General features: G+C 44.7%; 1 protein-coding gene across 1 annotated transcript in view; it reads left to right on the plus strand.

The window, feature by feature from the left end:
- Positions 1-24,585, plus strand: part of cux2b (cut-like homeobox 2b) — a 643,825-nt gene that overhangs the window by 440,654 nt on the left and 178,586 nt on the right. The window contains exon 5 of the mRNA XM_060931785.1: positions 8,849-8,989. Within this exon, the coding sequence (XP_060787768.1) occupies positions 8,849-8,989 (141 nt within the window). The remainder of the gene's footprint in view (positions 1-8,848; positions 8,990-24,585) is intronic.

The raw sequence follows: 24,585 nt of genomic DNA on the forward strand, positions 1-24,585 counted from the left end.
TGCTAATCTTGGTGTCATGCAAAAACCTGGTCATAAATTCAATGCATTTGAAGTTCTTTATACTAACATAGTATATATAGCCACAAAAAATAAGTCTACCCAGTCAATTCTGCTAATTATTATTTACAGACTCCTGGGGCCATATCTGAACTTCTTTCTGAATTTGCAGATTTAATTTCAAACCTGGTTGTTTCTTTAGACAAAGCCTTAGTTGTTGGAGACAATATTTTTCATTTCATAACCCAGAAGACCCTTTGAGAATAGCATTCGTGTCCATTCTAGATCCATTATGGGTTAATCAGAATGTCAAAATGGTGGTCACACTCAATCTAATACTAACATTCGGATTAAATATAGGAAATATAGTCACACTTCCACAGTCTGAAGCTACCTCAGATCATTATCTCATCTCATTTCAAATATGTCTGAGCAATAATATATGCACCTAACCACACTACTGCGTCAAATATACATTCATGTCAACTACTGCACAAAGTTTTATCAATAGTCTCCCAGCCATATAATAATATATGCCCCTTGCCACACTACCATGGCACATGTACATTCACATGAACTACTGCATATAGTTTTATAAATAATCTCTCCAAGTTATCAACTTTGATTGGATCACCATCAGACTCCAGACAACTTAATCAGGCAACTGAATGTTTAGAGTCAACATTCCGCTATAATTTAGATAATGTCAAAAAAAAAAAGTCAAAGTCCTTCCCACGCCTTACAGTACCTGGTATTCCGAGGCAGTCTCCCACTCAAGTACTAACCAGGCCCAATCTGTATGGTGGCGCATCGGGCGGCGCCGATCTCCGTTTCCATAGCCCTCGGCCTCTCGCCTATTACATAGCTAGGGTTACAGTGGGGGGCTAGTCCTCTGGTAACCACGAGAGTTTAACTCCCCATGCACATCTGTATTGCAGCATGCCTTGCTAGATGGTAGTAGGTACCATTTTTATGATGGTCTTTGGTATGACCCGATCGTGAATAGAACTCACGATCTCCCGATCAAGAGGCGGACACGCTACCACTAGGCCACTATTCGGTATTTAGATAATGTAGCTCTACTTAAATGAAAAAGTAATTCAAGAGAAAAAAAAATTAGCACCATGGTATAATGATTACACACGTATTTTATAACAGACCACTTAATTCAAATGGAAATGTCATCAAACAAAACTGGTAGTTTTCCAATTAGCTTTTTTTCTGCATGGGCAATGGACTTTCAGCTTCACATGAATATGATGCATTGTTTCATAAAGCCTCAGAATTGTTATTAGTTACCATGACCTCAGGGCACACATATAATAGTGCATAAAGTTTGGGGCTGATTTTAAAATGGACAGCACACTTACATGGACAATAAAAGGACAAACTCATTAAGGGTAATCACTGGTTTGGTGTCCTACTTTAAAGCATAAGGTCTGGTGGAGAGACTCTTGCTAAAAAGTCATTAGTGTTCTTAATTAAGCCAGGAAAAGATTAGATGTGATAGAATAGGTTTCACACTCTCTAATAGTTGTGTAATCAATGTAAATAAACTTTGAGGTGATTATTGACATTTCGGACCATTTCATAGTCATACCAAAATTGAATTAAGTGAATGTACATAGAGAACTGCAATTAATTAAGTTTTTTTCCCATGTTTTTTCCTTAACTTCTTAAATTTAATTAGGCTCTCATCAAGTCAAATTAGGAAGACAAACTACAAGGCTGATCTGTGTTGAGAAAAATGACTTTAAATCAAGTCTGTGCTTTTGCACTTATGCATGTTATGAGGAAATATAGCAGGCTTGGACTTTAAAAGAGATAATCAATTGGCTAACTTTAAAAAGGTAGTCTGCATCTGTAAAACAGGCAGGGAAGTTGTGTTTGTAAGAATTCATTCAATTATAGACATTGTTTTCAATGCAGTGTTCTTGATTTAGTGTTCTTGAAATATTTTATAGCATCTTTAGACAATGATGAACACTACTTTGCTACTCTACACACAACTGTGTGTGTGTGTGTGTGTATAAGAGAGAGAGAGTTTCTCTGGTGAGTGTCACTCACTCTCCCACACTGCTACTCAGAGTGTGTAATACACTGGCCTTGGGGAGAAACTTGTTGCCATGGAAGGCTTGAATCTTGAGCCTGGTATTGAAGACTGAGAGCTGCCAAATATTACGCCTGGTCTGGTGGTTGGAGCAAAAAAGTTTACACAAGTTTTAAAGTGTGGTCAGTAATGCATATAGAAAGAAAAGAAAGAAAGCACAACTTTATTCATCACACACTTGTGAAATTTCCTCTCTGCATTTAACCCATCTGAAGCAGTGAACACACACACACATACCCAGAGCAGTGGGCAGCCATGCTAACAGCACCCGGGGAGCAGTTGGGAGTTAGGTGCCTCGCTCAAGGGCACCTCAGCCCAAGGCCGTCCCATATTAACCTAACCTGCATGTCTTTTGGATTGTGGGAGAAACCAGAGCACCTGGAGGAAACCCACGCAGACACGGGGAGAACATGCAAACTCCACACAGAAAGGCCCCTGCCAGCCGCTGGGTTCGAACCCAGAACCTTCTTGCTGTGAGGCGACCGTGCTAACCACTACACCACCGTGCCGCGCCGTATGTGTTTTATGGATGTGGTAAGGAAACACTTCTTGGTCGGTCAGTGTTTGAATGCAAATCCTTGCAGTCATGAGAATTTAAGTATTTAGATACTTTTATGAGGATATAGATACAGTACTTAGCATTTTATTCCATATGGTTTAGGATGTTTTGACACTATATTTTCATGTGGTTACATGGAATTGATTACTTTCGTCATGGACGCATTCACCTCCATGCAGAGGTTTAAAGAGTACTAAATTATTTTACTCAGGTAAAAGTACTATTACTATTGTGAAATTGTACTAAAGTAAAATTACTTGTGTAAAAATCTACTCAAATAAAAAAGTAACATTTCAAATTTACTTTGAGTAAAAGTTACTTAGTTACTTTTATTTTTAACTGTATGTGTGGTGCAGAGACATTGGCCTCTAGGACGTTTCCCAGGAAATGCAGGTAGGGCAAGATCATGTACATAACACATTATTTTTTATTTCAGATTACCTTTATCATACAGCTGGATTTTATTACAATCATACAAAACTTTTGATATTGACATTTCATGAAGCAAATTTCTTGCTTCCAGATATGTTTGAAAATAAAGTTACAAACTGATTAAAAGGATACATATTACTACAGGGTTTCCCCTAAAGCATCATAGTGTAACGGCCCCGCTACACTTAATTTATACACTTAGTGACATGTCGCTACCCATTAAACCGCCACCATGATGCTTACAATTTAGGCTTACAGTATAAAGCTAGAACCAACATGCACGTGTTTTGTAGCCTTTGAGCAAATTTGTATTAATCAATACAGTCCATGCAAGCCCATGGCCCTGAACTTGACCTAAGTTCACAGCTGATGTCAGAGAGGGGTAATCCATGCTGATTGGATGAGTGATGTAATATTCGTAGGTAACTTATGCAAAAATGGTGGAGCCTTCAAGCCGGGTACGAGTGAGCAAAGCACTTACCGTACGGGTTGCAGTTTAATTAAATAATTAGTTTTTCACAAAGAAAACTGTAGAAAACAACTCAGCAACAGTGGTAGCAGACCATAGTTGTGAGACTGCGACAACCAGTTCACTACATGTTGCTGACCAGCTCGAGTCTGACAGTGAGAGTATTTAGTCATCTGCACTATTGCCAAAATTTAATGATCAGTATTTTGAACAACTCGTGCCATGGTGCATCACCATTCACTTTGTTTGATGTGAAGTAAACTGCAGTCTCCTTTGGAGCAGTACACTGCTTGTGAGATGCAAGTGGGCATTGTATTGACTTTGGGATTTTTTTTCTGTTTTAAGGGTGGGAATTCAGTAAAATTATCAGTAAAATACAACCTTTTCCCCATGTTGAACTGGTAAAAAAAAAAATCAGCTGTAGATGTCACCAGAAGCCATGAAATGAATCCTTATATTTCACAATTTTCCAGGGGAGCATGCCCCTGGACCTAGCTTACACACTGCCGTAGGTTGAATGCTCCTCACGTCGCTCAGGACATGACTACTCTTTCCAGTTTTCCTAGGGGAAATCCTGATATTAAGTCAAAGTACTTACATTATAAACAATTGATTCCATCCCATTTTCGTGTTGTAATTTATAATCATGGCACATGAAGGGTGCGCATATATTTTTCATTTCGTCCGATCATATGTTTCTGACTGAAATATATTGAGCAACATTATAATGCTGCCTCAACTGACAGCCAAGCTGATGGATTTTTCTACCATGTAACCTTCACAAAAGAAATGATAACAGGTGAATACTAAAAACAAAACATAAATTAATTTTATAAGATTAGATTGTATTAAAATGTTGATTCTCATCATTTATACTCCTACGCAGCACAACCTCTATCAGGTCTGAGAGCAAATACAGACCAGAGCAACATAACATCAGCTTGAAGATGTTTTTGTGGACACACCCCTTTTAGGGGGAAAAACAAAGTGATAAAATTGACTGGCGGCAAATAGGAGGTAAAGGCTGTCACCATGCCTAAAAATTGCTGTTGTGTCCTGCAATGTCAGCAGTAAAACACACCCACACATTCATTTCTCTATGTTACTGAGTAGGAAAAGGGAGGGCAAAAGAGTGATTTTTATGGCAGCTGAAGGGACTGTCCATGTACAGTGCCTTGCAAAAGTATTCATCCCCCTTGGTGTTTGTCCTTTTTTGTTGCATTACAAGCTGGAATTAAAATGGATTTTTGGGGTGTTAGCACCATTTAATTTATACAACATGCCTACCACTTTAAAAGGTGCAAATAGTTTTTTTTTTTATTGTGACACAAACAATAATTAAGATGAAAAAACAGAAATCTGGAGTGTGCATAAGTATCCCCCCAAGTCAATACTTTAGAGAGCCACCTTTTGCTACAATTCCAGCTGCAAGTCTCTTGGGGTGTGTCTCTATTAGCTTAGCACATCTAGCCACTGGGATTTTTGCCCATTCCTCAAGGCAAAACTGCTCCAACTCCTCAGGTTATGCCACAGATTCTCAATTGGATTGAGGTCTGGACTTTGACTAGGCCATTCCAAGACATTTAAATGTTTCCCTTTAAACCACTCCAGTGTAGCTTTAGCAGTATGTTTAGGCTCATTGTCCTGCTAAACCGTGAACCTTCATCCCAGTCTCAAACTTCTGGCTGACTTGAACAGGTTTTCCTCCAGAATTGCCCTGTATTTAGTGCCATCCATTTTTCCTTTAGTCCTGACCAGCTTTCCTGTCCCTGCAGATGAAAAACATCCCCACAGCATGATACTGCCACCACCATGCTTCATTGTAGGGATGGTGTTCTCAGGGTGTTGGGTTTGCACCACACATGACATTTCCCATGATTGCCAAAAAGTTCCATTTTTGTCTCATTTGACCAGAGAATCTTCTTCCATGTGTTTGGGGAGTCTGCCACATGCTGTTGGGCAAACTCCAAACTTTTTTTTTTAAAGCAATGATTTTTTTTTTTTCTGGCCACTCTTCCGTAAAGCCCCACTTTGTGGAGTGTATAGCTTAAAGTGGTCCTATGGACAGATACTCCCATCTCCACTGTGAATCTTTGCAGCTCCCGCAGCATTATCATTGGTGTCTTTGTTGCATCTCTGATTAATGCCCTCCTTGCCCCGTCTGTGAGATTTGGTGGGCGGCCTTCTCTTGTCAGGTTTGTAGTGGTGCCATATTCTTTCTATTTTGCTTTAATGGATTTAATGGTGTTCTCTGGGATATTCAAAGTTTAGGATATTTTTTATGACCCAACCCTGAGCTATACTTCTCCACAACTTTGTCTCTGACCTGTTTGTTGTGCTCCTTGGTTTTCATGTTGCTTGCTTCGTAGTGTAGCAGAGTCAGGGTCCTTCCAGAACAGGTTGATTTATCCAGACATCATGTGACAGATCATGTGCCACTTTGATTGCACACAGTTGGATCTTAATCAACTAATTATGTGACTTATGATGTGAATTGGTTGGACCAGCTCTTATTTAGGGGTTTCATACGAAAGGGGGTGAATACTTATGCACACTCCAGATTTCTGTTTTTTCATCTTATTGTTTGTGTCACAATAAAAAAACAATGTGCACCTTTAAAGTGGTAGGCATGTTGTGTAAATCAAACGGTACTAACCCCCCAAAAATCCATTTTAATTCAAGCTTGTAATGCAACAAAACAGGACAAACACCAAGGGGAATGAATACTTTTGCAAGGCACTGTACATAAACGAGGAAGGAGAGGATGAGGGAGAAAAAAGTCATAGATGACAGAAATCATCATTACCTGGAGATTCGATGAGTAAGTTGTAAATGTCAGGATATGACCTCGGGCCATTGATTGGGATCATTAATCCATTCCAAAGTTTGGCTAAAAGGACATTATCTAAATATTATCATCAGCCACAAAAGCGCAAACAAAATTATTTTGATACATTACTGCATCTATACTTTTTCTGTTTTTTAAATATGTATTCCTTTGTCAAACACCTGTGGACTCCAATAGCCGGCATTCAAGTCCTAAGGTTTGTTTTCCACCAAACCTTTCTGTATCCACACCGCGGCATGAAAGTTCCCAGATGATTGCTTTCATCACATCATCTCCTGGTGCGTAGTTCACTGAGACTTTTTTTTTTAAACCCTGCAACGGATGCAATTTAAATTGTAGCAAGGTAGAATACCTTAAAATAAACATACTTAAGTGAATGTAAAATTACAGTCTTTAAAAAATACTCAAAAAAGTGTAAGTACACACACACACACACAAAAAAAAAAAAATCAAGTTCATTCCAGTAACAAGAGTAATTGTAGTTTGGTAACTCCAAACCTTGCCGACATGACACAGTTTCATCTATGCCGTGTATGGAGCTGATTGATAATCGGGGCTGGTTTGTCCCGGCCCTAGAGAATTGGCCTCAAGCATTTGATCATTAGCTCTTAAAAGGGTTGCAGTAAAGGCATTGGGAAGATTCAGGGGTTGTATGGAGAAGGGCACTGTGTCATCCTCATCCTCTTAAGTGTCCCATGTGACTGATGCAATCTACACTGTGCTACTGTAACAATACAAACTTATACGCCCCCACACACACACATTATAATACTGCTTTTATGGCTGTCATACTATTTTAAAAACCTTTTGTGAGTCAGTGACACTACTACTAACCCCTCTTGTCTGTCTCTGCATTTTATCTAAGAGTGTACTCATACTAGGCATGGTTCTCTTGAACCATGCCCCAGAATGATTGTCTTCCCTCTATACTCCCCTGCTGGCCTGTGCTCACACTGTGCTTATCATTCCATGCTTGAATATGCTTATGTCATCACAATGCACCTTTTTATGCCAAAGGAAAGCACTCTCGCAGAGCACAATGGATGCTTTTTTGTTTCATGACTTTTTACATTGTGGATTATTTGGAGTCGTTTTGGGCATGGTTATACACGATCCCCTCACATGTCACACAGGATTATCAGTTATGCAAGTCATCAATTTTCAGTAAATCATGATGCAAGAATAAGAAGGTTTTTACAGAGGCAGTGGACGTTGAAGCAAGAAGTTTCGGCTTTACTAGCTGACTTGTTTGAGTTCCGTATTGTGGTATGGTCAGCAATCACGCTGTGCACAAACCCAAATGAACCACACCCAAGGGCAGCCCAAAACGATCAAACTAATCAACCAAACCAGACTTTGGGGGTCAGAAGCGCTAGAGCATGGTACGGATCACCTAGCATGAGCACCATAAATCAGACTGACTAAGAGTGTATTCACACTAGGTGATCCGTACCGCATCCAAGCGTGTTTGACCCCCAAAGTCCAGTTTGTTTGATTACTTAGTGTGATCGCTTGGATATTGTTCACTTGGACCACTTGAAAGAGGTGTGCTCAGATGCAGTTCAGTTTGGCTTGAGCACAGTGAGGGCATACTCACACAAGGACCAATTGTCTTGTAAGAGTGATTGTGTCCTGGCTTTGGAGGAAAATGAAAGTTAAAGTTGAATTTGGCAAAATTTTTTGTGCTCTGTGAGAGTATGTGTATGCATGTGTGCCAGCTCTTGCATGATTCCTTGTCTAAGCATGCATACAGGTTGGTATACATACACAAATATACACACACACCCTCCTTCAGTTCCACTCCCCTGAGCCTGTCTCTCTCACTGCTTTGGTGCTAGAAGTCACCTCCTCTGCCTTCCTTCACAGGCAGGTGCACAACAACGATCACCACTCCTATCTATGCGGCACACAGCAGACTCAACTTTTTTTTTTCAGGCAAAGAAGAAAGGAAGAGAGGAAGATTAAAAACAGCTCTGTGAAGTGGAGAGCTGAGGTGCCTCCTGAGGATTCCTGGCATAATAATTTAAATGATCAAATGATCCAGAGGAGACTTGTTAGCACAGAAACAGCCTCCTAGTTGGCCCCATGGGCTCCACGCTGAGCCACATGCATTGCAAAACAGCTCCTCTGTTGTGCTACAGAATTTCACCATTTTTTTTCACATGCTGTTACTTTTTCAGTGATTTTTTAAAAATTCCATCTAACAGTGTTGGATTTATCTGGATAAGTATTTGTGAATGACTTGAAGAGCCAAGGTTGTTGGTTATTAATCATGCTGGATTTGTGCTGAGATTATTTTGGTTCATTTGGAAATGTCTTTTTAAGTGCAAAGAATCATTGTATTAAAAATTGAATCTGAGAAATGTAGCACACACTAGAGTGATTAGTAACTTTCTTTTCCTTTTTTTTCTATCTTATGTGTATGTGTGCCAGACCCAGCTCCGGTGCTGGAAGCCTCCTACTCACTGGAGGAACGTCTCACTCGGCTGCAAAGCTCTTCTCCAGACAGTGAAGTTCTGGTCAGAGAGATCTCGGGCCACTGGAGGAGACACCTGGAGTGCCTTAACAGTGCAGGTCAGCTTCCTATTTTCCACTCCACCAATCCCCACCAAAACACCTTACATTGAGCTCCAATCAGCATTGTAAAAACACTGGACAAAAATACCTTATATAACACAAAGTTTAAATAAGGGACTACCTCCCTTTGCTCACAAAAGAAAGCTCCATTAGCAAGCCATGTCTTTTTGCCTTTTCAGTGGCTTTCTCTATCAATGTGACATTTTAATTACAGCCAGATTCCAAAAAAGATGGGACACTATGTAAAACAATAAAAACAGGATGCAATGATTTGCAAATCATGGAAACCCTATATTTAATTAAGTAGTACAAAGACAACATATCAAATGTTGAAACTGAGAAATCTTAATTGCTTTTTGAAAAATATATGCTTATTTTGAATTTAGTGCCAGCAACATGTTTCAGAAAAAGTTGGGACAGGGCAGCAAAAGACTGGAAAAGGTGTATAATCTTAAAAAATATATATAATTAGGTTCTTTGGCAAGAGGCCAGTAACATGATTTGGTATAAAAAGAGCATCCCAGAGAGGCTTAGACTCCGGGAAGTAAAGATGGGGAGGGTTTCACCACTCTGTGAAAGACTGCATGGGCAAATAGTGCGACAATTTAAGAATAATATTCCTCAATGTAAAATTGCACAGTATTTGTGGATCACATCATCTACAGTATATAATATCATTAAAAGATTCAGAGAATCCGGAGAAAACTCTGTATGCAAGTGACAAGGCCAAAAACCAAAATTGGATGCCCATGATCTAAGGTGGCACTGCATTAAAAACAGGCATGGTTTTATAGTGGAAATCGGTGCATGGGCTCAGGAACACTTCTGAAAACCATTGTCTGTGAACACAATTCATCACTGCATCCACAAATGCAAGTTAAAATCGTATATAAATAAGTGTTGCCAGGCAAAACAAACTTCACCCGGTAGCACTTATGATGAATATTAAGGAAGATATCGCGGAAAAAAAATAGGTACCCTATGGGTACATGTGGCTACTGCTAATAAATACAATTGTTTTCTGATACCATGTCCATACAGTAAATATAGCATATATATATATTTACTCAGTGAGGCAGTAGCCACAAAAATGAAGTGTAATCCAAAAATGGACAATTTAAAAATTACACAAGTAAAATATACCAAGTGTCTGTACTTTATATTATTCTACTCTTAACTCTTACAGTTTTCAAAACTGAAACCTCTGAACCGAGGCTGACATACACATGCTGTCACCATGACCGAAACTCTTATTTCCTGGAAATGTCCCGGCGCTATAGCTGAGTGGAATGCATGTTCCCTCTGTAATAAGCATAAACATGTCTGAAAGCGATTTCTTTAGCCTAGTCCATTTATTTCGAATGGTGAACCAAATTGTATACTCTCACTGGTCATTTTAATCGGAACACGTGTATGCGCAGTGTGCGATTGTTACACTCTTACATTCTTGCAGCATGATGACATAGTGGCTAGCGCCTCTATATGAGGCAGTAGCCACAACAAAAATGATTTTGACCTTTTTGGTGACCTTGACCGGATGACCCTCAAAATGTTGGAGGTTCTATTTGAGATCAATGCCCCTCTATCCTTAAAGTTTCATGAAGATTGGTCCAGCCGTTTTCCCATAATATCGTTAACAAAAAAAAACAAACCCACAAAGAAACAAACAAAGAAACCTGACCGAAAACAATACCTCGCCCCCCGGTGGACTCCGTCCCAGGCAAGGTAACAATATCCAGAAACACTGCCACTTTCTCACTTTTTTTTTTCTCATTTTCTCACTTTTTTTGGGTTTGAGCTAATTTATGATGGATTGAGGCAAAGTGGAAAACTGTCCTGTGGTCTGACGAATTGAAATATGAAATTCTTTTTAGAAATCATGGACACTCCATACTCCAGGCTAAAGAGGAGTTGGTCTATCCAGCTTTTTATCAGTGCACAGTTCAAAAGCCAGCATCTGTGAAGATATGGGGGTACATCTTTTTCAGGGAAGGCCTTGTTTATTTCAGAAAACAATGTCAAACCACATTCTACATGTTTAATAGCTTGACTGCGTAGTAAGAGTCCAGGTGCTAAACTGGCCTGCCTACAGTCCAGACCTGGCTCCCACTGAAAACATTTGCTGCAATATTAAGCACAAAATATAACAATTTACACTGTTGAGCAACTGAAATTGTATATTAGCCAAGAATGAGACAACATTTCACTTTCAAAACCACAGCAATTGCTCTCCTCAGTTCCCAAACATTTACAGAGTGCTGTTACAGGGTTCCCGCGGGGTTTTAAAAGGTAGTAAAAGGTAGTTAATTAAAATAGGCTAAATTATGGCCAGTAAAAAGTAGTAAAAGTTAGTAAACGTAATCTGACGTGGTAGTAAATCTTTTGACCCCCATCCAACTGGGCCTATGTGTTTTCTAATTCGTTTAATTAACCTGCATGCCATAATATCCATAAATTACTACATTTGGGCGAATTTATTTTTATGTATCGAGGAGGACCGCAGTGAGGAGTTGGTGGCGCATGCCCATTGAATTCCAATAACGGTCGAATCCAGTATAAATTTATACCAGAGATTGTTTAGTACGAGACTGACTTTCTTTATACGGCTCTGGTCGAATCTATCTGTTAACCTGACTGGCGACATCTGCACGAGAATTAAACAATGGGGAAATGCAAATTTTCAGACCTCTGGCTGGAGGAACCTGATTTTAAAGACTGGCTAAAGGCGGTAGATGGCAATCGGCGTTCATTGAAAAGTTGACCAAAGAAAAGGGCAAACAACTGAGGCACATGTAATGCGCTGTGTGTGTGTGTGCCTGGTACGTTGTGTGTGTGCGCGCACCTGGTGCGTTGTGTGTGCGTGCTCCTGGTGCGTTGTGCGCGCGCTCGCGCCTGGTGCGTTGTGTGCGCGCGCGCGCCTGGTGCGTTGTGTGCGCGCCATTTGAGGCATCCAAAATGTGATGAGCAAATCTGTTGAACTGTTCAAATGATTAAAATTAACCCTCTAAAACACTGATCTCTGGGAGGAAGGTGTTGACTCTGCCCACGGTAGAGCCCTGCACTCCCGCGGGAGTCCCGCGGGACTCGCGGGACCCGCCGCAAAGCAGTACGGCGCGGGACAAATTTTGAAAGCTCATTGCGGGCGCGGGCGGGACCGGAAGTGCACATATGCGGCGCGGGCAGGAGTGGTGATAAGCTGCAGTCCTGCTAACTAAAAACATGCTTGAAATAAAATTTATAAATTATTAATTTATGTCTATCATATATAATTTGTGCTGGATATTTTATTTGGCATTAATAAAAACATTTTAAGATGCCTAAATTTGCAGATTGCCAGATTGAGTGAGAAATGGCATCTTAAACTTGCCATTGATCACTCTAATGACTCGCAGTTCACACCCAGCTAGCAAGAGAACCATGAGTGAATTGATTTACTTGTTGCGTTAGTCTACAACTTTAATCAGAGAGACAGGTTACACAGTGACGGTAGGCTTGACTCAATGCTATCCCAGAAATCCTTCCTGTAATATGCAAATTTGGCTGTCCAATCAGAGGCGGTCAAATTTGCATATTACAGGAAGGATTTCTGGGATAGCATTGAGTCAAGCCTACTGTCACTGTGTAACATGTCTCTCTGATTAAAGTTGTAGACTAGCAAGCAGTAAACCAATTCACTTCTTTTACTAGCTCTGCTTTGCAATAAAAAAAAAATTTAAAAAAACATTGGTACAAAGCAAGCTCATTCACTTTTTTATACTGATCAGAGAATTACAATGGTTTCTCATGTGATAAAAATGTGTGATTTGCAATTAAATATTTTAATTGTTTGACAGCACTAATTATTATTATTAGAGGTACTACATGCTGAATTCAGAAACAAGGTAAACAATAACAAACGTGAGCTGTAGATATTTATGCTCAAATCCACTCAAAGTAGGGGGCGGGGCACCATCACGCTGTGTCAAGATAAGAACTTTCCTGAGAAATAACGCGAATGTCTGCATCATGCGGGATTTGTGGGCGGGAGCGGGACTGAAAATCATAATTTTTTTGTGGGCGGGAGCGGGACTGAAAATCATAATTCTTTGCGGGCAGGAGTGGGACTGCACAATGCGGGCGCGGGCGGGAGCAGGACTGAAAAATCCGACCCGCGCAGACCTCTAGCCCACGGGCCTTCACAACTACAGGACTGGTGCAAATGACTATCTTAAGCAAACTTGGCAATGTGTTGAGAGACTGCCAAAATAGGGCTTGGGTTATGTGTGTTTTGTATCTTTAGGGTGTGTGTCTTGTCTTTGTCATGTGTGTGTGCACCCATGTGTGCATGTGCCTGGTGCGCTTTGTGTGTGTGTGTGGGTTCGTGTTTGCCATTTGACCTGATTTAAATGTAATGAGTTGATGTACCTAAGCACATAAGATTTTTTGTGCAAATCTGTTCACCTGTTCAAAAGATTATTCCGCAAACAAAAGGTTGGCCATCTTGAAAGTGTTGGCCGACAAAATGTAATCAGATCTTGTACCTAATGTGAAGTGTTGACACACAAGGTTTAGTGCAAATCTGTGTACCCGTTAAGAGGTTATGGACCACAGTTTCACAGTTCAATAAAATTATAACTTATATGTGGAAGTTTGTTTTCTTTTATGCAAATATGCATTACTCCATGTGTAGCCCTAGCAATGGGAGGTTCTATTATGCGTCCAAAGGGAAATAGTTATACTACCGGTACGTTCAGATTTTCTTTCTATCTTGTCTCATCAATCCAACTCTTTGGGTAGAGTTGTCACTGACTTATATGTAGCACATTCACTTGGACTAACACACACACTCAAAGATTATCTTGTAAAATTGTGAGAAAATGTCCAAATCCAAATTGTCGCTGTGGTAGTAAAAAAAATTGTGAAGGTAGTAAAAAGGTAGTAAGAAGGTAGTAAATTCAACATAAAATATCTGTAGGAACCCTGTGTTAAAAGTAGAGGTGATGCAACACAGTGGTAAATGTGCCCTTGTCCTAACTTTTTTGATACATGCTGCTAGCATCAAATTTAAAATAAGTGTATATTTTAAAAAAACCCATAAAATTTCTGTTTCAACATTTGATATGTTGTCTTTGTACTATTTTCAATGAAATAGAGGGTTTTCATGATTTACAAATCACCATATTCTGTTTTTATTTACGGTTTACACAGCGTCCCAGGTTTTTTTTTTGGAATTGGGGTTGTGAAAGATTTGAGGCTTATTAGATCCAGGCCTCTGTCAGTCCTGTGCGCTGTGGTGCGTGCACCTGAAGGCGCGCCTCGAGCTGCGTGCACGCCGAGTGGGCTCCAGCACACTTGCCGTGAACGAGGCGCACCTGTTCTCAATTAGAGAACATTGTGTTTGCCTATTTAAGGACTATGCTGATGCAGTAGCATCGTGAAGTATTACGCTACATTAAGTACGCATTACCAAGCCTTTCTTCCCGTGTTCTTATTTTCCTGGTTTCTTGATTCTTTTGCCTGTTTCTCATTACTGTTCTCATTTTGCCTTTGATGTACTGTTTGCACCTTGACTGACCCTTTTGCCTGTTTTCATGTTTCTGATCTTGCCTGCCAATTTGGACTGTTTGCCTATGTGTGTATTTGTGTTTGTACCGTATATACACTTTATTAAACTGAACACTTCTGCACATACATCCGCCTCCCTCACATACCTGACAGAACACTTACATTGCCATACAATGGATGTAGCAGAACACGCCATACAATGGATGTAGCAGAAGCATTCCAGTACGCAATCCCACCCTGCTTCTGGGTTTCCCTGTCTCTGCCCCTCACCTCGTATTTTCGTCTAAAGTCTGACTGGAATCCCCCGGCAATCTACTATGGAATATATCACCTTATGGGATTCAGTCTGCAGTGTGATTTCTTCTATGAGAACCTCCAAGAGCCCAAACCACCTGAACCCATCTGGGTAAGCTTTGTACTAACATTCATTGCTGGACAAGCATGCAGATGGGTGGACTACTTGATTTGGGTTGAACACTCGTGCCTTCGAAACTCACAGACTTTCTTTGCCATGCTCAAGTTTATTTCGAGTCATTAGAAAAGGAGGAACGCCATGAAAATTTTTGGGCAGGGGCAGTCATGCCAGTGGCCGACTGAGCTGAGGAGGCCGTTGTTCTAGAGTGCCTCCTAAAGGCAACTACTCCAGTGGCCTACTCAGCTGAGGAGACCTTCGCTCCAGAGCTCCCTCCAGTGGCTGACTCAGCCGAGGAAGCTGTCGCTTCAGAGCTCCCCCCAGTGGCTGATATAGAGACAGCAGAGGAGGCTGTTGTTCCTGAGCCCCTCTTGGAGTCTATCTCTTTTGAGCTGGTTTGTCAGCCAGAACCAGCACCTGAATTAATGCCTGAACCCGTGTCTGTATCAGAATCCATGCCTGAACCTGTGTCAGCATCTGTTCCCGTGCCAGTGTCTGCTCCTGTGCCAGAACCAGTGTCTGCTCCCGTGCCAGAGGCGGAGCCAGAGTCAGTGCCAGTGTCTGCTCCTGTGCCAGAGGCGGAGCCAGAGTCAGCTCCAGTGTCTGCTCCCATGCCAGAGGCTGCATCAGGGCCTGCTCCAGCATCAGAGCCTACTCCAGAGCCAGCGTCAGAGCCTACTCCAGAGCCAGTGCCAGAGCTCACATCAGAACCTGCGTCAGAGTCAGCGCCAGAGTCGGCACCTGCACCAGCTTCAGTCCCATAGTTAAGGCCAGAATCTGAGCCTGTTCCTGAACCTGTGTCAGAGGATGTCGGAACGACCTCTGCCTCACCCAGCCAGGAGGACGTCTGCATGGTCCTGCCACCACCCGGCCAGGAGGATGTCTGCATCGTCCCATCACCAGGTCCTAACCCGGACCAAAGCAGTGTGCTGACAGAGCTCAAGCCTGTACCTGAGCCAAGTCCACAGTCTGAAAGAGAGCCTAGCCCTACATCCAAGCCAGTTCCAGAGCTCCAGCTTGAGTCATCTCCTGAGCGGGGTCCAGAGCCCAAGTCATCTACAGAGCTCAAGCCCAAGTCCAGTCCTGAGCCTGAGTCATCTCCAGAGCTCGAGCCCAAGTCTATTCCAGAGTCCAAGTCAAGTCCCGAGGTCAAGCCTACTCCTAACCAAGAACCCAAGTCGTGTCCGGAGCCTGAGCCCAAACCCCCACTGGGGCCAAGTATGATGGACTTTTGCTCCCAGAGGGAGCTCTTTGGGAGGGGGTTCTGTCAGTCCTGCGCACTGTGGCGCATGCACCTGAAGGTGTGCCTAGGGCTGCGCGCGTGCGGAGTGGACTCCAGCACACACGCCGTGAACAGGGTGCACCTGTTCTCAATTAGAGAACATTGTGTTTGCCTATTTAAGGACTGTGCTGATGCAGTAGCATTGCGAAGTATTAGGCTACATTAAGTACACATTACCGATCCTTTCTTCTCATGTTCTTGTTTTCCTGGTCTCTTGATTCTTTTGCCTGTTTCTCGTTACTGTTCTCATTTTGCCTTTGATGTACTGTTTGCACCTTGACTGACCCTTTTGCCTGTTTTCATGTTTCTGATCTTGCCTGCCAATTTGGACTGTTTGCCTATGTGTGTATTTGTGTTTGTATATACACTTTATTAAACTGAACAGTTCTGCACATACATCCACCTCCCTCACATATCTTACAGCCTCGACCATAAAACTTCAATTAGCTAAAAAGACACGGTGACAAAACTATAGCACTAAGCTGTTAGAGAGCAGATCTCTGCTGAGAAAAATAGATACAGATCAAATATCTGCTGTTGCATGTACGAGGCGGTGATAGTACTTATGAGCCTGAAGGCAGAGATATCCAACTGTTTGACTTTACAAAGAAAGTAATAATCCACAACAAGAAAACAAATCATTAAAATATTCATGAATTGAAGATATTCATTATGATTTTAAACCCCTTCATGCTCTGATGGCCCACCTGTGGGCCGCTGAGACCATGTGCAGGTTTTTGGACGAAGTACACAAATGCTATGTGAAGAAGGTACTCATGCGATATATCTTTAGAAAGCCAAGATTCTTGTGCTTTGATTGATGCAAACCATTTAAAGATACAATCACAATAGCAGGTACAATCAACGCCTCTGTCAAGTGACCAGCCAACAAACAAACAATAAAAAAATACAGGTAACTCACCTATGAGCCTCACAGCAATCAAATACAAATTCAAATGAAATTCAAATTTCTTTGTCATATACACAATGACACAGAGTATTAAATGCAGTGAAATGCTTATTGCAATGCTCTGTAAGTCGTGAAGATAGTTTGGGGGGGAGTGGTAAAAAGGAAAGAGAGTAAAATAGAATGTAATAAACAGGATAAAAATAAGAATTAAAAATAAAAATGTGATGGAGTGCTCTGCAGAATATACACAATATACAGGCTATATTTACACATACATACACACACACACACACACACACACACACATATTTTATATATGGGGCGGCACGGTGGTGTAGTGGTTAGCTCTGTCGCCTCACAGCAAGAAGGTCCGGGTTCGAGCCCCGTGGCCGGCGAGGGCCTTTCTGTGTGGAGTTTGCATGTTCTCCCCGTGTCCGCATGGGTTTCCTCCGGGTGCTCCGGTTTCCCCCACAGTCCAAAGACATGCAGGTTAGGTTAACTGGTGACTCTAAATTGACCGTAGGTGTGAATGTGAGTGTGAATGGTTGTCTGTGTCTATGTGTCAGCCCTGTGATGACCTGGCGACTTGTCCAGGGTGTACACCGCCTTTCGCCCATAGTCAGCTGAGATAGGCTCCAGCTTGCCTGTGACCCTGTAGAACAGGATAAAGCGGCTAGAGATAATGATATATATATATATATATATACACACACACACACACACACAGTGCCTTGAAAAAGTATTCATACCCTATGGCAGCGGGGGCGTGGCCAAGCGCCGGTCTGTGACAGGAGGGCAGAGTCAGGGAAGGTAAGTGGCAGAATCACTACACCTGACACCAATTAACCTGTGTTTGTGTGTGTCTTCCCAGTGACTGCGCCCTACTTAAGGAGGAAGAGCGAGAGCAGAGGGTCTCTTCGCCGAACCAGACGCCACTTGTGTGTGTGGGCGCGTCTGTAATCTCGCAATAATTGTTAGACTGAAAAGTGTGGCAATAAAGGCTATTTCCAAACCTGATCTCTGTCCTGCCATCCTCTGTGCTCCACCCACGCATAGTGAATCGCTACAGTGGTGCCGAAACCCGGGTTTGTGGAGCACAGCAGCCGATCAGCCCCATGGAGTCCTCCCCGTTCGCCGACTTGGTCCACGCCCTCGCCACGGCCCAGCAAAGCCAGCACCAGGCGCTAGTCACTCTCCGAAAGGAACAAGAACGGCGCTTCGAGGCCCTGGTGCTGGCCCAGCAAGAAGATCGGGAGGCGTTCCGGCACCTCCTCGCGTCGGCGGGGTCCACCAGTGCTCCCACCGCAGGCCCGTCCCCCCTCACCATAACCAAGATGGGTCCGCAGGACGACCCCGAGGCTTTTATCATGCTCTTTGAGCAAGTCACAGAGGCCTCGGGGTGGCCGATGGAGCAGCGCGCGGCACGCCTCCTCCCCCTGCTAACGGGAGAGGCGCAGCTGGCCGCGCTACAGCTCCCCGCCGACCACTGGCTGGCCTACGCGGACCTTCGCCAGGCCATCCTCCAGCGCGTGGGGCGCACCCCGGAACAGCAGCGCCAGTGCTTCCGCGCCTTGCGCTTGGAGGAAGTCGGCCGGCTGTTCGCGTTTGGCCAGCAGCTCCGGGACGCCTGCTGGCGGTGGTTGAGGGCCGACAACCGCGACACCGAGGGGCTCATCGACCAGGTGGCGCTGGAGCAGCTCATCGCTCGCTTGCCAGCAGGAACCGCGGAGTGGGTCCAGTGCCACCGCCCGGTGTCGCTGGATCAGGCAGTCGAGCTGGCGGAGGACCGTTTGGCAGCTGTTCTGGTGGCAGGACAGCAGACAGCATCTTCTCTTCTCTCCTCTTCTCTCTCTCTCCCCCTCCTCCTGTGTCCCGTCCTTGCCCCATTCCCCCACCGCGGAGGCGGGGGCCGGCACCCCCTCAGCCGGCCCGCCGCACCCGCGGTGCCCTCCCGTTTCTCCCTTCTGTGTCTGTCTCTCCCCCCCCCCTCAGGTGAATGAGCCCCAGAACACCGGTGCAGAGAGGAAGCCCAGGCCGGTTTGCTGGCACTGCGGGGAACCGGGCCACCTCCAACAGCAGTGCACGGCAATGGAGGTGGGCGCGGTGGTTCGGATCCCCGACGCACCAGAAGCCGCCCTTGATCGGGCCGGAACGTATCGCATACCGGTGAGTATTCAAGGGGATACATATCAGGCATTGGTGGATTCCGGTTGTAATCAAACCTCAATTCACCAAAGCCTGGTGCACAACGAGGCATTGGGGGGAGCACAGGGGGTGAAGGTGTTGTGTGTGCACGGGGATGTTCACAGCTACCCTTTGGTGTCGGTCCACATTTTTTTCCGAGGGGAAAAACGCATAGTAAAGGTGGCGGTTAATCCTCGCTTACCCACCCTTTAATTTTGGGGACTGATTGGCCGGGATTCGGGGGGTTGATGAGCCATTTAGTGGAGAGTGGGTCCTGCCATACTTCAGCAGGGGGAGGTCCCGGTGTCGCCTTGGCAGGAGCAGCTGTCACAGAGCCTTCTACGTCATTTCCGCGTCCGAGTGAGGAGCCACCGGCTCCTCCTCTCTCTCTCTCGGGGAATCCCTCGTGGATTTCCCGTTAGAACAGTCGCAAGACGAGACTCTGCGGCATGCGTTTGACCAAGTGAGAGCAATCGATGGTCAAACGCTCCCGCCGAACGCCACCCCATCCTTCCCCTATTTTTCTATTATGAAAGATAGATTATACCGAGTGATGCAGGACACTCAGACGGAAGAGCAAGTCACGCAGCTTTTAATTCCAAAGAGCCACCGGGAATTGGTATTCCAGGCGGCTCACCTTAATCCCATGGCTGGACACTTAGGGCAGGATAAGACACTAGCCCGAATAATGGCCCATTTCTATTGGCCAGGGATTCGCGGCGATGTTCATAGGTGGTGTACGGCGTGCCACGAATGCCAGTTAGTAAATCCAGCAGCCATTCCAAAAGCGCCTTTGCACCCTCTACCGTTAATCGAGACCCCGTTCGAAAGAATTGGGATGGATCTTGTTGGGCCATTAGATCGGTCGGCACGAGGGTACCGCTTTATATTAGTTCTGGTGGACTATGCAATGCGATACCCGGAAGCAGTGCCCCTGTGCAATATCTCAGCACGCAGTATTGCAGAGGCGCTCTTCTGCGTTATCTCCCGAGTTGGAATCCCGAAAGAGATTCTGACTGATCAAGGCACCACGTTTATGTCACGGACACTGCGCGAACTGTATGGGTTACTGGGGATTAAGCTGATCCGCACCAGCGTGTATCACCCACAAACGGACAGTTTAGTGGAACGGTTCAATCGCACCCTCAAAAATATAATTAAAAAATTCGTAAGTGAGGACGCACGTAATTGGGATAAGTGGCTCGAGCCCTTGTTGTTTTCAGTGCGAGAGGTCCCCCAAGCCTCCACGGGGTTCTCCCTGTTTGAATTATTATATGGTCGTAAGCCGCGCGGCATTCTCGACATGCTGTGGGAAAATTGGGAGGAGGGACCTTCACAAAGTAAAAACGAAATTCAGTACGTTATGGACCTGCGCGCAAAACTCCATACGCTCACCCACCTAACCCAGGAGAATTTGCGGCAGGCCCAAGAACGGCAAGCCCGCCTGTACAACAAGGGTACACGCCTTAGGGAGTTCACACCAGGAGATAAGGTACTCGTACTGTTGCCCACATCGAGCTCCAAATTGATCGCCAAGTGGCAAGGACCCTTTGAGGTCACACGGCGAGTCGGGGACGTCGACTATGAGGTGAGGCGAGCGGACAGGGGTGGGGCACTACAGATTTACCACCTCAATCTGCTTAAACTCTGGAATGAGGAGGTCCCCGTGGCGTTGGTGTCGGTGGTTCCGGAGAAGGCGGAGCTGGGGCCGGAGGTTCAAAAAGGGGCATTGGCATCACGTACCTCTCCGGTCCCCTGTGGAGACCACCTCTCCCCGACCCAACTCGCGAAGGTCGCCCAGTTGCAGATCGAGTTTTCGGATGTGTTCTCGCCCCTGCCCGGTCGCACTAACCTCATAGAGCACCACATAGAGACGCCCCCAGGGTGGTAGTGCGTAGCCGCCCTTACAGGCTACCCGAACACAAAAAAAAAGGTGGTTCGGGAAGAACTCGAGGCCATGCTCGAAATGGGCATCGTCGAGGAGTCCCACAGTGACTGGAGCAGCCCGGTGGTCTTGGTACCCAAGGCCGACGGGTCGGTCCGGTTCTGTGTGGACTGTAGAAAAGTCAAGGCGGTGTCTAAATTCAACGCGTACCCAATGCCTCGTATTGATGAGTTGCTCGATCGACTCGGCACTGCTCGCTTTTATTCGACACTGGATTTGACGAAGGGATATTGGCAGATCCCCTTGACTCCACTATCCCGAGAAAAAACGGCCTTTTCCACACCGTTTGGTTAACACCAATTCGTCACACTTCCATTTGGGCTGTTTGGGGCGCCCGCTATGTTTCAGCGGCTGATGGACAGGGTCCTCCGCCCCCACGCCACCTATGCGGCCGCCTATCTCGACGACATCATCGTCTATAGTAATGACTGGCCGAGGCACCACGAACATCTAAGGGCCGTCCTTAGGTCGCTGAGGCGAGCGGGTCTCACAGCCAACCTGAAGAAGTGTGCGATTGGGCGGGTGGAAGTACGGTATCTGGGCTTCCACTTGGGCAATGGGCAGGTGCGTCCCCAAATTAACAAGACCGCAGCAATTGCGGCCTGCCTGAGGCCCAAGACCAAAAAGGGGGTGAGACAGTTCCTGGGGCTGGCTGGCTATTATCGAAGGTTTATACCTAATTATTCGGACGTCACCAGCCCGCTGACTGATCTCACTAAAAAGGGGGCACCAGATCCGGTCCAGTGGACGGAGCAATGCCAGCGGGCTTTTTCTGAGGTAAAGGCTGCACTGTGTGGGGGGCCACTTTTACACTCCCCTGACTTTTCTCTCCCCTTTACATTGCAGACCGATGCGTCGGACAGAGGGCTGGGGGCGGTTTTGTCCCAGGAGGTGGAGGGGGAGGACCGTCCCATCCTGTACATCAGCAGGAAGCTGTCGGTGCGTGAGGGGCGCTACAGCACCATAGAGAAAGAGTGTCTGGCCATCAAGTGGGCGGTCCTCGCCCTCCGGTACTACCTGCTGGGGCGCCCCTTCACCCTCTGTTCAGACCACGCGCCCCTCCAGTGGCTCCACCGGATGAAGGATGCCAACGCGCAGATCACCCGTTGGTATCTGGCACTCCAACCCTTTAATTTCAAGGTGGTCCACAGGCCGGGGGCGCAGACGGTCGTAGTGGACTTCCTCTCCCATCAGGGGGGGGGGGGGGGGGGGGGAGTCGGCTGCAGGCCAGACGGCCGCCCGGCCTGAGTCGGGCGGTGGGGGTATGTGGCAGCGGGGGCGTGGACAAGCGCCGGTCTGTAACAGGAGGGCGGAGTCAGGGAAGGTAAGTGGCAGAATCACTACACCTGACACTAATTAACCTGCGTTTGTGTGTGTCTTCCCAGTGACCGCGCCCTACTTAAGGAGGGAGAGCGAGAGCAGAGGGTCTCTTCGCCGAACCAGATGCCGCTTGTGTGTGTGGGCGCGTCTGTAATCTCGCAATAATTGTTAGACTGAAAAGTGTGGCAATAAAGGCTATTTCCAAACCTGATCTCTGTCCTGCCGTCCTCTGTGCTCCACCCACGCATAGTGAATCGCTACATACCCCTTGAACTTTTTCACATTTTTCCACCTTACAACCACAAACTTAAAAGTTTTTTATTGAGATTTTATGTGATAGACCAACACAGAGTAGCACATAATTGTGAAGTGAAACGAAAATGATAAATGATCTTCAACATTTTAAACAAATAAAAATCTGAAAACTGTGGTGTGCATTAGTATTCAGCCTCCTGTACTCTGATACCTCTAAATACAATCCAGTGCAATCAATTGCCTTCAGAAGTCATCTAATTAGTTAATAGAGTCCTACTGTGTGTAATTTACTCTCAGCATAAATACACTTGTTCTGTGAAGGCCTCAGTGGTTTGTTAGAGAACACTGAAGAACAAACAGCATCATGAAGACCAAAGAACTCACCAGACATGTCAGGGATAAAGTTCTGGAGAAGTTTAAAGCAGGGTTAGTTTATTAAAAAATCCCAAGCTCTGAACAGCTCAAGAAGCACTGTTCAATCCATCATTCAAAAATGGAAAAAGTATGGCACAACTGCAAACCTACCAAGACATGGCCGTCCACCTAAACTGACAGAGCGAGCAAGGAGAGCACTGGTCAGAGAAGTAGCCAAGAGGCCCATGATCACTCTGGAGTTGCTGCAGAAATACACAGCTCAGGTGGGAGAATCTGTGCACTGGACAACTATAAGTCATACACTCCACAAATCTGGCCTTTTTGGAAGAGTGGCAAGAAGAAAGCCATTGCTGAAAGACAGGCAAAAGAAGTCCTGTTTGCAGTTTGCCAGAAGCCATGTAGGGGACACAGCCAACATGTGGAAGAAGGTGCTTTGGTCAGATGAGACCAAAGTTGAACTTTTTGGCCTAAATGCAAAGCGCTATGTGTGGCGGAAAACTAACACTGCTCATCACCCTGCACACACCATCCCCACTGTAAAACCTGGTGATGGCAGCATCATGCTATGGGGATGCTTTTCTTCAGCAGGGACAGGGAAGCTGGTCAGAGTTGATGGGAAGATGGATGGAGATAAATACAGGGCAATCCTGGAAGAAAACCTGTTGGAGGCTGCAAAAGACTTGAGACTGGGAAGGAGATTCACCTTCCAGCAAGACAATGACCCTAAACATACAGCCAGAGCTACAATGGAATGGTTTAGATCAAAGAATATTCATGTGTTAGAATGGCCCAGTCAAAATCCAGACCTAAATCCTATTGAGCATCTATGGCAAGACTTGAAAATTGCTGTTCACAGACATTCTCCATCCAATCTGGCTGAGCTTGAGCTATTTTGCAAAGAAGAATGGGCAAAAATTTCAGTGTCTAGATGTGCAAAGCTGGTAGAGACGTACCACAAAAGACTTGCAGCTGTAATCGCAGCAAAAGGTGGCTCTACAAAGTATTGACGCAGGGGGGCTGAATACTAATGCACATCACATTTTTCAGATTTTTATTTGTTTAAAATTTTGAAGACCATTTTTCATTTTTGTTTCACTTCACAATTATGTGCTACTCTGTGTTGGTCTATTACATAAAATCTCAATAAAAAACTTAAATTCGTGGTTGTAAGGTGAAAAAATGTGAAAAAGTTCAAGGGGCATGAATACTTTTTCAAGGCACTTTTTCGTAGTCAGTGAGCGTTACCACTGTACTATCCAGCTGATATATATATATATATATATATATATATATATATATATATATATATATATATATATATATAGTTGCCCCACTGTAAAAAAAAAAAAAAAAAAAAAATATATAT

Source organism: Neoarius graeffei, chromosome 10 (genome assembly GCF_027579695.1).
Source record: "Neoarius graeffei isolate fNeoGra1 chromosome 10, fNeoGra1.pri, whole genome shotgun sequence".
NCBI classification, from domain to species: Eukaryota; Metazoa; Chordata; class Actinopteri; order Siluriformes; family Ariidae; genus Neoarius; species Neoarius graeffei.